Source organism: Ochotona curzoniae, unplaced genomic scaffold, assembly GCF_017591425.1.
Source record: "Ochotona curzoniae isolate NIBS_2020 unplaced genomic scaffold, NIBS_Ocur_1.0 contig_4792, whole genome shotgun sequence".
Lineage (NCBI taxonomy): Eukaryota > Metazoa > Chordata > Mammalia > Lagomorpha > Ochotonidae > Ochotona > Ochotona curzoniae.
In genome coordinates this window covers 4,182,887-4,201,261 of record NW_024466389.1, presented here as the reverse complement: position 1 = coordinate 4,201,261, position 18,375 = coordinate 4,182,887, and the positions used below count along the sequence as shown (strand labels likewise).

At 46.7% G+C, this 18,375-nt stretch overlaps 1 protein-coding gene across 1 annotated transcript in view; it reads left to right on the top strand.

Annotated features, from left to right (window-relative positions):
* RERE (arginine-glutamic acid dipeptide repeats) overlaps positions 1-18,375 on the top strand; it is a 348,281-nt gene that overhangs the window by 98,887 nt on the left and 231,019 nt on the right. Inside the window, exon 2 of the mRNA XM_040987860.1 lies at positions 10,883-11,296. Coding sequence (XP_040843794.1) covers positions 10,883-11,296 — 414 coding nt within the window. The remainder of the gene's footprint in view (positions 1-10,882; positions 11,297-18,375) is intronic.

Sequence of the window (18,375 nt, the reverse complement as noted above, 5' to 3'; positions counted from 1 at the left end):
AGAGCCTGATTTCTTATGCAGTGAACACAAGCATTCGCGTGACATTTCCCTTTCCCAAGCAGAAGTCGTTACACGTTCTTTCCCAGGCATGTGGCTGTGAAAGGCACCAGGAAAAGAAAATGGATTTCCCTTTGAAAGTAGGCAGCCCAGCTGGGGCAGGCTGCTTTGGCTTTCGATGGCGTGCTGGCCCTGCTGCAGCTGCTTCTCCAGCCAGGCCCAGCCAGGCAGGCTGCTCACTTAGGTCTTCCACCCATGGTTCATTTACTTTGTCCCTAAAGGGAAATACTGATGCCTTTTTTGTGGGTATAATAAATGCAGAGCTGGCAAAAACAGAAGTACTTAGATGCTCTTTTTTTTAAAATTTAGGTTTTCAGAGATAGCCGATTTGAGAGCAAGCTTGCTTGGAATGACATTGACAGTTCTTCATGGAAAATATCTCCCACTGTCAGACTAGATGATTTTTCCCAAGTGGTGTTTCATCTCAACAGCAGCAAAGACACTGTCTCACCTACTGTGTTGTGTATGCTTTTCAGGCCATGTAACGTAGAGCAAGATAGCCCTGTGGTTAAGACTTTGGAGTTAGAGATGGGATCATGTCCTAGATCTAATGCGGAATGTGTGCATTGGCTTGGTTTGCGCAGCCCTCTATGTGCTTGCTGTAGCATGCAGTAGTGCTTCCGAATAGGGTTGTGGTCATGAGGAGTCTGTGGCCTGGTCGCATGTTTTTCCTGCACAATTATTGGTGTCTCTTTTCACTTCCGGGTGTGTCAGATTTAGGATGTTGAGTTAATCTGTTACCCTTGTCACAGAGTGAGAATTAAGTGGGTTGATACATGAAGAGCCTAGTGAATGTTAGCTGCTTTATTCTGGGGCCATTCCCTTGAGCTGTCCCACCCCTGTTCTTAAACTTACTGCTTCTCCACGTGTCTGCAGTCCAGGATAGTTTTTAAAGTGGAAATCCCTTCAAAGTTGAGTCCCTCCCACATGGAGTGTCTTTCTTCTTCCTTCTCTGCTGCTGCTTACCCTGATCTTGGTTTATGAGCCGGTTCAAGTACCACTTCAAGTTATTGATTCATGAAATATTTTCTTTACCAAATGAAAGTCCCATCACAGTGCCTTATGTATTGATCTGGCTAAGTGAGAGGGAGGAAAGGAATAAAAGTAACTTATTACTCCCCTTTCCATGCCAGATGGTGAGGTAGGAGCTGAGAATATATCGGAGGACACAAGCAACCAGGGTCAAGCCTTCATGGAGCTTCTAGCTTTAAGGTGGAGACAGTAGTTAATCCAAGTGCACAAATGGAAGTAACATTACAGTTGTGCAAAGTGCAACGAAAGAAATTTAACTTAGTCATCTTGGACAGGAAGGACTGTTGAGGTGTGATCTGAAAGGAAGAGTAGGAGCTTCGTGGGAGAAGGTCCCTGCAGACCATGGACTCCGGGTGTGGTGTGGCCAGGTAGTGCAACAGAGTGGTGTAAGATGAGACCAGAAAAAGGATTAAGGCCTTGTAGACCACAGCAAGGCTTTGCATGCCAGAATGGGGAGTGTTGGAAAGGGAGGTTGACGTGTTATCACCATCCTTGCTGCTGTACAGGCAAGGAGCCGCAGGATGAGGTGTCAGTCGTCTGAGGAGCACTGCACGTTGAGTTGTGTGCTTTAAGCAGTGTGCTACATAGTATGTGAATTAGATTTCAGCAAAATGGAGACAACTGTTAAGTGGTGGATGTCAGGTGCAGCTTGCTGCTTTAGAGGACAGAGTGGAAGAAAGACAAAGCAAAAAGAATTTTATAGTCATTGAGCCGATTTAAAAGCCATTGGAGGACCCAGTGTGATGGCCTGCCAGCTAAAGTCCTCGCCTTGCACGCACTGGGATCCCATATGGGTGACTGGGTCTAATCCCAGCAGCCTCATTTCCCATCCAGCTCCCTGCTTGTGGCCTGGGAAGGCAGTTGAAGACAGCCCAAAGGCCTGGGGCCCTGCACCCGCGTGGGAGACCTGGAATAGCTCCTGGCTCCTGACTTTGGATCAGCACAGCACTCGCTGTTGAGGTCACTTGGGGAATGAATCTTGGGTTGGGGGATATTTCTCTGTCTCTCCTTCTGTCTATATATATCTGACTTTGCAGTAAAAATAAATAAATCTTAAAAAAAAAAAGTCGTTGGAGTGGCCAGCATTGTGTCACAATAGATGAAGCTTCTGCTTGCAATGCCGGCATTGCATGTGGGTGCTCACTGTTGTCCAGGCTGCTCCACTTGTTAATTAATTAATTAATTTATGACAATCTTTACATCAGGCTGTTCCACTTTTGCAATGTAACTCCCTGCTAGTGGCCTTGGAAAACAGTGGAAGATGGGCCAAGTACTTGGGTCCTGGGTTGTGGGTCCCTACTCCCTGCTCTCTGGGTGGGTGCCCTAGACTAAGCTTCTAGCTTTGCCTAGCCTAGCCCTGCCTGTGAAGTCTCTCTGTCTGTGTAAGTCTTCTAAAAAAGTAAATAAACATTTAAAGAAAAAAGACAGAGAGCACTGTTGTATCAATCTGTGTGAGAGATAATGGTGGCTCGAAATAGGAAGATACTGTTCCTTGGAGCATTGGGTAAATTATGCCGATATTCTGGGTGTGTTTGCTCACAGCAGTGTGCTTAAGGGCTGGCATTAAAGGCTGGTGATTAAGCCGCTGCTTGCAGAATGCTAGGTCAAGTCCTGGCTGCCCTACTTCTGATCCAGCTTCCTGCTAACATGACTGTAAGGCAGCCAGGCAGGCAGAACAGGACTGAAGTGCTCTCAATAAATATTCATGATTTTTGTTGTTGGTTTTATAGTGTGAGTAGAGCCTTGTGGCTTGGCAAGTTAAGGCAACAGTTGGGATACCTGCATCCCATGGAGGAGAACGTATTCTGTGCTTCCAAACCAGCTTCTTCCTAACGTCTCTTGGAAGTGGAGATCGATGACCCAAGTGCTTGAGTTTCTGCCACCCATTTGGGAGACTTAGATGGAGTTTCAGGATACGGACTCTGGCCTGGCCCATCCCTACGTGTGGCAGTCATTTGGGGAGTGTACCAGGAAACCTTTTCGTTTCCTCCTTTTTCTTTGTCTTCCTCTCCCCTCTCCCCATTAGTATGCTTTTCGAGAAAAATAATAATAAATAAAGAAGCCAATTGTATGATTGGGCATCTGAAAAATACAAGTATTTCTCCCTAGGTTGAGTGAGGAAGCGTGGATGGGACTTGAACTACTGTAAGTTGTGTGACGTGAGCAGCTGAGATGCTGAGAGCTTGGTAGGAGGGGGTGATTGACATGATGGCAGAGGGCAGTTGGGTCTTCCCAGCTGAGGTTGCAGTCATGCAATAGAATGGGTGAGATCTCGAAGAGAAGGCTGATGTTCTGGCTGCCTGGCCTCTTCCCCCAGTAGTTGGAAGTAGGGCATGGCTGAACTGCACACTTGTTAGCACTCTGTAGCATACAGTGCACTTGGTCCTCACTGACGCTCTGTGAGGGAGCTAGGCGCCGTCTCTGTCCTGGAACAGTGCAGCTGGGGTGCAGGTGGACCCAGTGTGTTGGGCCCAAGACAGCTGGGCACACAGTAGTGCCAAGGACTCAAATCACGCAACTTAGTGCAGTGCTTCCAGGCCTATCCCTAAACTAAACCCAAGAAGGACCACAAGGTGGTTTTTTTATTTTGTTGTGTTGGGGTGGGTTTTTTGAGGGGTTCTTCGTTTTTAAAGGGCTTTTCTTAAATAAGATTGGGACCCTGAGAATGACTGAAACGTTGCTGTTTGCTGTGAAGTGGGAGGCCTGCTTCTGAATGCTTCTGGGCTGCCTTGGGAAGATGTTGAAGTCGTGCCATCAGAGCTGGAGTTCCCCATTCACCAGCTCTGTTGGAGACCCAGACACTGATGAGATGCAAGTGAAAGCCATGTAAGCCAGCTGACATAGTTTTATTAAGATTCAGTGATGAATGTTTTCTATATCCTCTCAAGTAAAGTATGATTGATAATGTTTTTATGAGTTTTGAAAATTTTATCAGAAAGTATTTGTACCCAGTTCCTTATGTTCTGATTCTCGGGGCGAATGTGGGGGTGCCCCTCACACCCTGCTGGACAGCTACTCCCACTGAAAATCATGAGCTGGGATGGGGGCAGACCAGACTAGGCAGGGCTACAACACCTGTGGGCCTCATGCAGACTAGATCAGGGAAAAGCCAGGCTGGGCTGACTGTTTCTACCGGTGCAAACAAAAAGTTAAAGTGGGTGAAGGTTGGTTGAGCTTAGCTGCAGCATCAGCTGGCAGAAACAAGCACTGGTGGCTAATTCTGTCAAGTTACACTGCAGAACCACCTGGAGAGTGCATAATCCAGGAGTGCGAAAGGCCTAGAAGGGAAATAATGGGCTCCTCCCTCTTGGGTTACCACTCCCAGTGGAGGGCATGAAAACCAGGACAGGGGCTGGGGTGGCTAGACAGAGAGGCACGCAACAGCATCTGTGTGGGCTGGATAGTTGGGCTGGTTAGATGGAACTAGGCTTCAATGCCCATTGAAGTGTATGAGAGCTGAATGGGATGTGGGACAGACTGGACTAGTCTGCTACACATACTGGCAAACCAGGATGGGGGAGAGCCTGGTGGGGGTTATTGTGGGTCTCTCTGACTAGGCTGCAGCTCCCACTGGTTTATGTGAGGGCTGAGTGTGTGCTGGGCAGAATCAGGCTGGACTGCAACACTCATTGGTTCCAGTGGAAGTCAGGGCTGGAAACAGAACCAACCCAGCGATTGTAACCACCAGCTGATTGGGGTGATGGACTGTACTGGGCCCTGTACTTGCTAATACATACAAGAATCTGGTCTGGGAACACTTCAGACAAAGTTTCTTTGGGGCTCTCCCCAATCAAACTGCCAGACTCAGACACTACCCATGAAAAGACAGAGGACAGAACAAGTCAATCAACCACCTCAGGTGTATGTTGGCAGTGAAAAACTGGGCAAACAGAGACTCTTAATATGGACTATGTCAACCAGTGGATTCTTCAGCGACCTCATTGTGCTTGGAGTGGCGAGACTGGCAGCGATTCCTAACTGTTGAACTATCAAAACCACTTGAGCAAGACCCTTGGAGCATGCCCCACATCAGGGACCTGGGCTGGGTGGGAGACTGGGTGGGGCTTTTCCCTTTATCTCTCCCTTTACCCCAAATAGATGACAAAAGCAATGTGGAAACAATGGTCTTACCCACTTTGCTATAGTCCTTGAACCTTTTTACCCTAATTAACTATGTAAAGAATTTCAAAAATAAAGAAAAAAAAAACAAATTAAAAACTAATTTTAGAGCCCAGCGCAGTAGCCTACAGGCTAAAGCCCCTGCCTTGGGCGTGCTGGGATCCCATATGGGCCCCAGTCTAATCCCAGCAGCCCCACTTGCCATCCAGCTCCCTGCTTGTTGCCTGGCAAAGCAGTGGAGGACAGCCCAAAGCCTTAGGACCCTGCTTTCTTGTGGCAGACATGGAGGAGGCTCCTGGCTCCTGGCTTTGGATCAGTGCAGTATCGCTGTTATGGTCACTTGGACAGTGAGTCAACGGAAGGAAGATCTTGTGTCTCTCTGCCTTTCCTCCTCTCTGTGTATCTGACTTCCAAATTTTAAATAAACCCTTTTAAAAAAAGCTAATAAAATTTTTTTCTAGTCTGAATTTGTACCCACTTAAATCTTCATGTGACTTCTCAAACCTAACACATTTATGCTTGAGCTCCTGTTCTTCCTTCTAATGTCCCATCACCACCGTTTTATCCCTCAGTTAACTTGATTTATTTCCTTCCATGCTTCGTCTCTTGTTTTATCAGTGTGTCTTAATTTGCCTCTTCCCTTAAAAGCTTACGGTGTTTCTTCTAGCTCGAGAGAGGATCATTTAGGACTCCCATGACTCACACTGAGTACGTGTGTGTGAGTCCCAGTTCTGGCTTCTGACCTGAGCTTCCTGCCAGTGTAGACCCTAGGAGGCAGCAGCTGCTGATTCAAGTAATTGGGTCCCTCACTACCCATTTTGTAGGCTGGCTTGAGTTCCTGGATCCTGGTCTGTCTTGTCCGGCTCCTGCTGCTGTAGGAGTTTGAGGAGTGAGCCAGCAGCTGAGACTGTCTGAGTCTGCCTCTCAGAAAGAAAAGAGGCCAACAACCCCCACAGAAAAGTTGACTCCTCCTCCTTGGCCGGCACGCCGCTGGTCCGTCCCAGTGTCCTCTGCTTTTGCCTGGACATTCTTTGTGCTGAAGCCCATTTGGGTGCTCAGTGAGCTGAGTGGCTTTCAGTAGTCAGCAGTGAGATCCTGCCTCGGTGAGATCTCCGTCCAGGCCTTTGGTATGACTTGAGTAGAGCCAAGTTCCTTCCATTGGCCTACAGCGCCTGCCAGGATGCTTCCCGGGCTCCCCTGCCCCTCACTGCCTTAAACTCGAGCCACTTGCCCTCTTCCCAGTGCCCTTGGCCCTCCGCTTTAGATGTTTGCACTTGCTTCTGGCTCTGCTGGACTGTGTCTCTCTCGTGTGCTCATGGCTTCCTCTCTGACTCATCAGGCTCAGAGTGACCTCGACCTCGCTTTGCTGATAGTCTACACCTGGCTCCTCCTCCACTCCCTGAGCCCGTTGGCTCTCCACTTAGGAACTTCTCACACATAAAGTACCTCTAAGTTCATGGAAATGGAAATTTCATATGCTTATTTTGATATAATTTTTTAAAATCTTAGTGTGGTTTTCTTAATAAACATTTTGCATGAATTTTGTTTGTGAGCCGTCTCCTTTCCCCAGCACATGAGCTCTGCCCGGGCAGGATTCTGTGTTTCCCTGTGTTTCCCAGCAGTTAGAAAGCTGAGTAGCCTGCAGGCGGCACTTGGTGGCCTTGTCTGGCTGAGTGAAAGATGCTTGTCTGAGTCTGGGTGGGAGTTTCTCCTTGTGATTGTTCCTTGCTGTCTGTGTCCCCTGCTGGGCTCCCTGGGCAGTGGCAGGGGTGGTTATTTGCGCTTGCAGGAGGGAGTAGCTGCTGTTTGAGGGGCTGGATTGGCAGGACAGAAGCAGCAGGTTTCCTCAGATGGGCTGTGAGGGAGGTGCCTGTGGTGGTCCTACTCAGGCTTGCTTGTGAGAGCTGCTCTGGCGTCATCGCTGGGGCTCACTGGCAATGAGGCCTTGTACAGAAAAAAGGTCTCCTCTCAGTTTTGGAGGCTGTAAGGAGAGGATGACAGCTGTGGTTCACTTTGTTGATTCACTAAAAAATTAAAAATGAGGGAACTGCTTTGCAGACCTCATGAAGCTATGACCGCTGTGCTTCCCATCAAATATCTCATTATTGGTATGTGCTAAAAAAAGGATTAGTTATGTCAAGTGCCGAGGAAAAATGTATGTCCCCCTCCCCTGAGTTGTGCTTTAGAGCCAGTGTAGGTCTTCTTGGATTTCGTTTGCTTTGGCTTATTGGTGTTCCTCATCACTTGACTGAGGTTCTGTCAATCCGTGTATATTCATCAGGTAATGCATTACTCAGCATTTTACTACAAACGGAGACAGGCTGCTTAGGAGGAAGAGAGGTTCATGTCAGCTTACTGTTTGGGAGGCTCCCAAGATCAGATGGTCCTAATGGATTGAGCCTCTGGCGAGGGTGATGGGAAGAGGGTGGGGGAAGCTGAGGCGAGAACTGATGTTGGAGTTGGCGGTTGTGTTTAAGGCCAGGTGTTTGCTGCAGTGCTTAGGACAGCACGTGGGGTCCGGCCGTTCCGTCTCAGTGCTTGCTTTGAGTTCCACGCTCTCCGTTCCTTTCCAGCTTCTTGCTACTGTGTGTCCTGGGAGGTAGTGCTGATGGCCCGCGTGCTTGGGCCCACCTGTTCATGGGGAGACTCGGAACTCAAGAGTTTTGAATTCCTGATTTTGACAGGGCTGGTTCCTGGCTATCTGGAGAATGAGCCCCAGGATAGCAGCCCTGTGGGGACAATCTCCCCACCCCCACCCCAGTCTCATAAAGAGATAAAAATTCAAAACTAAACAACTCATGGTCACAGGTCCACTACCTTCCAATAGCAGTGCATTGCGGGGTGGGGGCTGCAAGTCTTTTACTTTTTACATATTTATTTCTTGCATCTACTTCAGAGAGAGGAAGCAGTTCTGTCCACTGATCTGTTTCTCACCTACTTGCAGCAGCTGGTACTGGATCAGGTAAAAGCCACACAGGGCAGTCACTTGTTGCCTCACAGGATGCTGGAACAGAAAGCTAAGTTAGAAATGGAGTGGCTCGGACTCAGAGTGCAGCACTCTGTTTGGGATGTGGGTGTCCCAGTTAGGGCTTAACTTGCTACTGTAACACCTTGTTCTAACCCCAGGCCAAGTCCGCCATGGTGCCATGGGCCAGTGCCAGAGACTGTGTGCTACACCAATACAGCCATTCTCAGGTAGCCAACAACTTTGATCATGTATTTATCCAGGAGCCCACAACACACAGGCATTTTTTTTTTCCTGTTGTTTCTTGAATTTTGCATTCTTTTTCACTCCTGGCAGAAACAAGTGTGTCCAAGTCAGAAAATTGGGACAGTGTCTGGTTTTGTAGTGAGTTACGTTGATTATACAGCTTGGGTTTGTCAGGCTTCCTTCTTAGTGCTGGGAAGCATATCCACCTCACATTTTATGGAGCAGTTAAGCTGTTAACCCCAAGGGGAGTGAGCGTTTCCTTAAGTTTACCAGAGATCCTTTGTCAGTTGCAGCGGAGAGGAGGGGATGTTCAGCCGAAAATCCTTGTTTGTGTGGACTCTGAGTGAACCTTGGTGTATTTTCAGTGTCAGAGCAGGGCTGCTCTAAGAGCTGGGTCAGCCTTCTGGCCTGATGGGCTTATTGATGCTCTCAGCTTCAGCCTCTGCACTTCCAGTTGCTGACTTTTGTGGCCTGGTCCTGGCTGTTGTGGGCATATGGGAGAGTGAGTCAGCAGGTGTAAGATTTCTGTTTCTGCCTCTGTGCCCTGCACCCACCCCATCTCACACATACATGCAAATTTTAAAAGTAAGAATTCAGATGGGTTCAGGGGAACCACTTCTGAGCGATTTTATGCCCAGTAGTCTTACTATTTGTCTGTTTAGCAGGTGATTCATCTGGGCAAAGCTTCTGTAGGTACTCAGATAAATTTTCTTTTTCTTGAAATATATTCAGAAACTTGAAAGCACGTTTTCTGTGTAGATGTGAAGAATCTAGATTTGTGCCATAAGCTCTTGACCTTCCAACCTTGCGGGAAGATGCTGCTATCACCGCTCCCCCCTTGGTCTGTGCTACAAAGATGGTTGTTAACATTTTTCGTTTTCCTGAATTCCTAAGGATGTTTGACATGCTTGTGAGGAGGTCTTCTCTGGTTCAGGTTTGATCTGAGAGCTTTGGAGGGAGTAGGTGAGAGTTTCTGTGGTTTTGGTGTGACCAAAAAGGAGTTTCTCTCTGTCTGAGGCAAGTAATCCTGGGCTGATGGGGTGGGGGTTGTGGGACGCAGCCGCCTCTTGGGTTTGTTTGCACGTGTCGTTTCCAATTTGGCCTCACCATGGGAGCAGCAGATGGTTTTCAGATTGATCAATTTGCTTGCTTTTGTTGCATTTCAGTGGGAGGCGAGGACAGTACATGTTCCTGGCATTGTATTTTTAATTCTAGGCACCTGGCACTTTGACAGGATTTGTTGGAAATGTGAGATATGATTGTCAGGGATGATGACAAAATATGAATTAATGGATATTGGGTGTTCCAAAACTGGCTTGTCAAACAAGACACCACTTCCTAGCACTACAGAACTTTTAGCAATATTGTTTGTTTTAAATTTTGTAAAAACAGAATTACTTATATGTATGTATGTGTGTGAGGGAGAGAGAGATTGAGGACTTTGCTACACTGGTTTACGCCTCACATGGCCACAGTGACGGAGCTGGGCCCGGCTGAAGCCAGGAGCTGATGTGTCATCTGAGTCTGCCATTGCTGGTGGCAGGGCCCCTAGCACTTGGGGCATCTTCAGCTTGCTGTTTCCCAAGCGCATTTGCAGGGAGTTGGATGGGAAGTTGGAACAGCTTGTGCTCTGGTTGGTACCACACAGAATGTCTTTGTTGCAGGAAGTGACTCAGTATACCACCATGCTGGCCTCCACTATTGGATTTTATAAGAACTCTGGTGGGGTTGGAGTTTGGGATTTACTCTTCACATGGCAAACTTTTAAAAATTCTGACCTTTCTTCTTCAGTTTGATTCTGGGGAGGAGTTTCATTAAGAAAGGTATTAATTGTGGAAACTTGGAAGCCAGTGAAAGCCACCTAATAGTCGCTGCCCCTGGGAGGTGCTTCTGGGACCCTGATTCCTGCTTTGTGCTTGGAGTGGTGTGGCAAGAAGCTGGACCAAAGGATTGGCTTCCTGCACCCAGCGAGTTAAATCTTATTTATTCTTAAAGGAGTTCTGGAGCTTTGGAGAAGTTCGTTATCAAGAATTTTCCGAAGCTGTACACTATTTGATATCTTGGGATCTTTCCTACAGTTAACTAAATTATTTTTTATTTGGCTCATATTTTTGCTATAGGTTTGTTCCTCTTTAAGTCTGCCTGTGGGTTGGTATAATTACTTCCAGTTTATATTGTTCACTTGGGAGCATTTAATGTTTTTCTTTTCATTATTGGTGCAATGAAAACCCAAGCCATTGTTACCTGCAGGAGCGTGTATTGAAATTTTCTGGTGCTTGTTCTACCTTTTCCCTCAACTTGTGCTGGGTTTTTAGGTCTAATGCAAGAGGCAATGTGAGACTGGCTTGACAAACATAATTTTAGGAAGAGAGTTGAAGAAGTGTTAAACTGATTTTCCCCCCTCTTTTCTTTCCTAGCATTTTTGAAGCGTTGGGGTGATTGGAGTGGTTGTATTTTCCCTAGAATTGAGTGAGAAATTCAGAAGACTGAAGCCCAGGCTCACTGTCTACCTTTCACGGAGGCCTAGCCGTGAGAGGACAGAAGAAGGCACGTGGCGAATCATGACAGCTGACAAAGACAAAGACAAAGAGAAGGACCGGGACCGGGACCGGGACCGGGAGAGAGAGAAAAGAGACAAAGCCCGGGAGAGCGAGAATTCGAGGCCCCGCCGGAGCTGCACCTTGGAAGGAGGAGCCAAAAATTACGCTGAGAGTGACCACAGTGAAGACGAGGACAATGACAACAGTGCCACCACAGAAGAGTCCACCAAGAAGAACAAGAAGAAGCCACCGAAAAAAAAATCTCGCTACGAAAGGACGGACACTGGCGAGATAACATCCTACATCACTGAGGATGACGTTGTCTACCGGCCAGGAGGTAAGGAACGTTGTGTTTGGGTCTTTACGGTGCTTGAGTGAGGAATTGGCTCAGTACTTTGATGAAATCAGTCTATGCTTTGGGAGTGAATAGAATGTTTGGGGCAGATGGTAGCTTGGGGCGCAGCGGTCCTGTAAGTGCACATGGCCCACGTGGGCTCAGTTGGCTTTGCCCCCTGTGGCCTGTCTTGCCTTTTGCAGTACCAGGCTCTCTCCTTTATCTACTTGGTTTTTCTCCCTTTTCTGAATTTACCCTAGCCTTTTACCTTCGTCACAAGTTAGGTTGGGATGGTTTGGCTGAGTGGAAATGCAAGAGAGGAGCTGAGCCTTCAGATTGTTGGAGACAGAAAGTTCTGCCTTGGAACAGGCTTGACTGGAAGCTATAGAGGTCTTGACCATGACTGTTAGTCCATTGTCTGTGAGTCCTGTCAGCCTCCTTTTCCAAGGTGTTGAGCTGCAAGCTCACTGTTGCATGACAGTGGATGAAACCAGCACTTGCTTGAGTTGCTGGAAAATGTGCTAACTGGTCAACATCTTGAGATTTCCAGCTCTGCGCAGAGGGAGGCAGACCCAGCTCTCTGCTGAGACTCAGGAGAACAAGTGATGCTGGAACCCTGGGACCTTTCCTCATTTGCCATGTTGTGTGTAGTCAGAGGTTTTTCTTAATCTAGTCAGACTAGCCAAGAGCATTTGTTTGAATTACTTACGGTGCTGAGGTGTGATGAGCTTCTGAGCTGAAGAGGCATCCTGTTTTATGTTCTCTGAGAAGGCATGAGAAGACTCCGGCAGGGTGTGTTACTGGCTGAGTACAGTCATTTGAATGAGCAGTGCTGTAGCTCTTTCGTCTTCCATATGTAATTCCAGTTTTATTTTTGACCCATACAAAGAAGCTAGTTTTGATTTTCCAAAGATAACTGACATTAGACAAACTAATATTTATGATACAATTTCTGGGTTAAACATTAACTGGAAAGACACGTGATATAAAATTGTTGAAGTTTAGGATTGGTGAGGTGCAGATGTAGTTGTCTCTGAGTTACAGTGTTGTTGGTTTATGATTGAACAACACTGCTTGCCAAGAGCCTATCTAGTTCTAAATCATGAGACAGAATCAGTGTGTCAGTTTGTTCTAGCATAAGTTACAGTATGAAAGCTTAAAAATAAGAAAATAATGTGTTTCCCTTTGTCCCAACACAAATATCTGACACACAGATAGTTTTGTGCGGTTTTCATTCCCAACTTTTGCCACCTGCATCACATGGATCTGTGCTTTCATGCCAGTGGGGACGCGTGGCCGGTGTGAGGGATGCTGCCCGTACCACATCCCTCTGACAGTCCATCATTGGGGTCTCAGAACTCCTGCAGGTCAAGAAACCCCTTTCATGTGGAAAAACACCTGATGTTTCCCCCAGTGATGGAACCATGTCACTCGTTTCTACTGGAGGAAATGGGCTGGATAGATAACAGAAGTTGAGTTCTGCATCTTCTGGAGGGCAGGAAGTCCTCCCTTACTGACTGAGATGATGTGGCTGGAGGTTGCTAAGGGCTTGTTTATAAAGCAGTTCTTAATAAAGTGCTTTGGGAAAAACTGCGCTTCTGAAGGCAGACATTGTTTTAGTAAATCCAGGACATTTGAGAAATGTGTTACAAAGATCAGAGCTGGTTAGTTGGAAGCCCATGGCACCAGATCATCATGCTTGCTGTGAAGTGCTTCATTTGAGGACAGGTCCACGGCCTGGGGTTTGTACCCTGACAGGTCCAGTGGCTGCTTTTTGTTTGTTTGTTTTTGTTTTAAAAGGTTTATTTTATTTGTAAAGGGAGATTTTACAGAGAGAGGGAGAGACAGAGACTTTCCATCTGCTAGTTGACTCCCCAGGTTGCTGCAACTGAGCTGCCAAAGCCAGGAGCCAGGAGCCAGGAGCCAGGAGCTTTTTCTGTGTCTCCTTAGTGGGTACAAGGCTGTCCCCTGCTTTCCAGGCCATAGGCAGGGAGCTGGATCAGAAGTGGAGCAGCTAGGAGATGTTCTTAGGAATGGAGATTGTCTTTATTCTTCTTGGTGATGCATTTGAAATTAAACCACCGGATCACCTTTTCCAGATAACTTATTTCTAAATGCAGGTAGTTAGGTACTGTTTTTTTTTTTTTTTTTCCCCCTTGTTTATTTCCTAAATCCCAGGGAGAGTAGGCCTATCATTAGATTCCTAGATAGGAGCTGGTTCCCCCCCCCCCCCGGCCGGCCTGCCTGCATTTTTCTTTGTGAAATCTCTAAAATGATGCTCTTTGTTAGTAATGAAAAACTATATCCTTCCTCAGCTGCATAGATTCTGTGTTTGGTTGTATCTTACACTCTCTGTGCCTCCAGAGAATGTTCTGAGGCATTCTTTTCAGTAGGTTTGAATGGAGGATGTGTAGCTGGAGAAAGGGTTCTGCCTATATTTAGGCTGTTGCCTCCAAGTCAACAACTTCTAGGAAAACTGTAGGTAAGAAGGAGCAGGGACCTGAGGTTTGTTTACAAACACAGGGCAGGTGCGCAGATAGGAGCACAGTCTCAGGAGAAAATGAGTGTTGCAGTTCATAAAATTCTGGATTGTCTTTTTATGGATAGGGTGGTATTTGGGGGTAGGGCCTAATTGAATATTCAAAGAAAGGTGGAGTTTGTGGGGGCCTCAGCAGACTTGGTGGTCCCTAGGGGGTCATGCATCTGGTGGGCTCAGGCCCTTGTGTGCTCAGCCTGGGCGTGGGATCAGCCCAGCATGGGCTGGATCTGGGCTGTGCAAGTGTGGCTTGGGTTCTGACAGTCACAGCTCTTCCTTGCTGCTTTCCTGCCTGCATCACATCCTTCATGTTCTTTTCTTTAAGTTATAAAGCATAGATAAAGACTTTAAAATTATTTCCTTTTTGAATTTTGTCTTTAAAATTTTTTTATTTTCACTTTTCTTGAAAAAGACCCCAGCACGAATGCTTACACAGGTGTAGAGGGAAAACAGGTGTTGGAGGAGGCAGAGAGTTGTCTTTGATCTGCTGGCTCCCTCCCAGATGCTGTGAGCAGGTGAAAGCCAGGAGTCTCGTTTTCCCTCATGAACAGTGGGGCTCTAGTATTTGCACCTCCTGCCTCCCATGCTGCACCTTCATGGGAAGTTGGATCGGAAGTGACGCTGGATGGAATTTTTTTTTAATATTTTATTTTTATTATTTTTTGATTGGAAAGGCGGATATACAGAGAGGAGAGACAGAGAGGAAGATCTTCCGTCCAATGATTCACTCCCCAAGTGAGCGCAATGGCCGATGCTATGCCAATCCAAAGCCAGGAGCCTCTTCCGGGTCTCCCACGCGGGTGCAGGGTCCCAAAGCCTTGGGCCGTCCTCTGCTGCTTTCCCGGGCCACAGGCAGGGAGCTGGAAGGGAAGCGGGGCTGCCGGGATTAGAACCGGCGCCCATATGGGATCCCGGGTGTGCAAGGTGAGGACCTTAACCACTTGCGCCACCGCGCCGGGCCTGCTGGATGGAATTTGAACCAGTCATCTCAAATGGCGTCGTAACTGCTGAGCCGAATACTTGCCCTGAATTGAGTTTAAGTGTAAGCTGTGGACGCCTCCCCAAGTGGCTTGGAGGATGAGCTCAGAGGGAGAGTTTGAGGAGAAAAAGAATATTGTGTGTGCGTGTACTGCTTCGTCAGAGGGTGACATTTCCAGCTTACTTTGGCAAGTGTGAGGGGATTTTGTTGTTGTTGTTGTTTTGTTTTAGAAATTGAATACCATTTAGGCTTTTTAAGTAAGGTTTTTTTTTAAATTTGTATTTTGAATTTTAAAATTATGTGGTACAATTTCGTATAGACTAGGATTCCCCTCAAACTCACAACCCTCCCCGACAGATTTTCCCCATTTTACCACAATGGGATAGTTCTTCATAAGGAACCACAATTCCATCAGTCTTATTCAAGTGCACCCTGACATTACTGGGACAGGCCGTGTCAGACAGTCGAGCATCCCATTGTCTACACATTTCCCACAGTTTCATTGGGGATCCATTTTTCGTCTGGAAGCAGGAATGACTGTTGCATTATCCCCCCACATCTGGATATGGTGGACCCCAGTACTCCATCACTAAATAAAGTTTAACCTGTGCTTTCTTCCTGTGTTCCTCATCTCTGGAATTGTCTTACTTATTCTTTAGAGCTCATGAAGTAGTCTTTGTCAGTTACACTGGCCTGTTGCCTTCTGCCTCAGGCTACAGGCTAGGCAACATCTTGTCCTGGAGCAGGCACTTAGGCCCACCTTCCCCACCCCAGGACACGTGCTCACAGGGGCCAGCACACTTCATTCTCACCCTTTCTTCAGCTTTCTCCAGAATCGCTGTGTTTTCTTTCCTCAATGGATACTGTCATGCTGTCCATAATACGTTTGTTTTAGCATTTAAATAGTGATACTTTTCTATTTTCGTTATGTTTTCTTTTATGATTGATACCTATGAACTTTGTTTTAAAAGGACAGCAGCTCCATTTTTGCTTGTGCACATTGTGTATTCTGTAATATTTGTGGAATAAATTTCTGAAAGCAGCTGAAGCATTTGCTTATGGTGTTCAGGTTGTCATCCTGCTCCCGGTGAGTGATTCCAAGGCCTTGTGAAGACAATGGCCAGACCCTGTGAGGCCTGTCGCACCTTGGCACCATGACGTCCCCAGCTCCTTTGTTGTCTGTTAGCCCGTGTGACTTTGGAGATGAGTGTCACAGTAACAGATTGATCGACTGCACAGCTGTGTGCAGCCACATTTCCCTTAGGGGGTTCTTTAACTAGGTGTATTGATTTCTAGCATTTGCTATAGGTATGTGTTTCAGCTAGGCACTCCGAAGTTTATTCCTGATCCAGGTAGAATTGATTAAAAAAAAATTAGGTTGGTATTGAGTTACTGTAAAAAAAAAAAAAGAGAGAGAGATATTGGTGCTGCTTAGTCTTTGGAATAAGGAAACAGTCTTTTTGCTTTCTTGGTTTGAATGGCAGGTAAAGAAAGGGAAAGGTGTAGGGACATCTGCCATCCTCCTGTTTGCCCCCCAAAGGCCCCCCAGCTGGGGTGAGCCAGGCCACAGCTGGAGCTGATAAGTCCATTCAGGTCTCCCTGGAGTCCTTGGGCCATCATTCCCTGCCTACCAGACGGCTCGGCAGGAAGCTGGTGCCAAAGGGGCGGGGCTGAGAGTAGACCTAGGTACTGTGAACAGGGTACAGTGTCTTCAGTGGTGGCTTTAACTGGCTGTGCCTCAGTGCAAAGCCCTTTAAACGTAATTATAAAACAAATTGTCCATTTCTTGTGTTTGATCGTATCAGCTGAGCAGCCTGAGGTTAGTGCTGGCGTAAGCTGTGCCCCAGTGCGTACGTTAGGTGTGCCACAGTCGGAACCACATGTCTTTCACTCTGTGATAGCTATGTGTCTTTGACTTTCACGAACAAGTGTAAATATAAATGTTTCATGGTAATGAATTTTGTATGTGAAAGACAAAGAAGTTAAGTTTGTGATTTGTAAACTTCTGGGTGATAATTTCGCTTGAAAGTTTTCTTCAGTACTGTTAGGAAGTAGGGGTTTGAACTGAAAAATGTCCTGGAAACAAATTAATTTATGTTGAACACTGAAGTGTCGATTTCTTTTGATATAAACGAATTGAAGTTGGGAAAAATCCAAAATAGGCAAAAATGAAACTTAGAACCTGGTTTTTAGCAGAAGGGAACACTACATGTTTTTTGAACTATTACTAATGTCAGAAAATGGAGACAGTGTATGCGTACGTCATGTTTCTCTGTCAGCTCCCTCCCCAAGTGCCCACAGACGCCCAGATGGCCAGACCGGAGCCAGGTCTGCCACAGGGTTACAGGTGTCAAGTTATCTGAGCCATCACTCACTGCTTCTCAGCACCTGCGTTAGCAGGCACCTGAAAATCAGGAGCTGGGAATTGGGCATGGGCAGAACCCAGATACTCTTGTGTGGGACCTGGGCATCTTTTACAGATTAGGCTAAATGCCCACTGCTGTCAAATGTATTGAGGGAGAGCGTATGGTACTATATGACTGCTCTTAGATCAAGTTCAAATGCAGACCCTGTTCATCTGTGACATCTGAGGTCAGGATAGATGTTGCATCTTTGGGAACCAGTGCCTGGAGTGGAGTAGGGGGGCTGCAAGTGTTCTGGTCTCCTGTTTGTGCTGCTGGTTGCCTAGGTTTGCTCACTCTGTGGAGTATCTTGCTTTGCAGTTTGTAAACAGATGATGTGTCTTGGCATTTTGTGATTAGCCGTTCTCCAGGGGGTTGGTATATGGTGGTGTAGAGCTAAATGCAGTTTCAAAGCCTTGCTTCTCTTCCTCCTAGAAAGCTTATTTGAGGAGGTAGACCAGACAGATATGCCCTACCTTATAAACAACAACACTCTGGCATTTGGTGTTCCAGGATGTAAATGTTTTTTGGTAAGTAAGGCTCATTTGATTTGCAGCTTATTATTTTTTTTTTGCCTCTGTTATTTGCAAGTTTTGTGTAGTTGTGACATGCAAATGGAGTTAAATTTCTTAAGGTGTTATTTTGGGGTAGACTGAAATTTTATTTTGTGTCTCAAAATTGTGTGTGTGTATGCAAGAAGCATCATGAATTTAGGCTTAAAGAAAGCTTTAAAATGAAAGTTGGAAAAATGTGTTAAATTTGTTTTCCTTTGCTATCAGTAGCTTTTCAGAGGATCCCTGTTGCCAGAGGATTGATAAAGTCTTTCAGAGGATCCCTGTTGCCAGAGGATTGAACCACACGTTTGCTTAACACATCAGTCCTTCTGTGACCAGGGTGCTTGTTGGAACAGTCGTTGTAGGCCTTGTCTCTGGAGGAAGCGCTGTGAGTCAGTGTGTTGGCTTGTAAGGGCTCTTGACACAGTGCTCTGACATGAGCCACTAGCACAGTGGGCTGGTTTGTGGGCAAGGTTCTGTTCCCTCAGCAGGTGCCAGGGAGGGCTCAGCTCCTGGTGCTTCCTTGGCGAGTGGCAGCACGACTGCCATCTTCGCTTGGCAGTCTCCTGTGTGTCTTCATTCCTCCGCTCTGTAAGGAGCCGCTAGTTAGT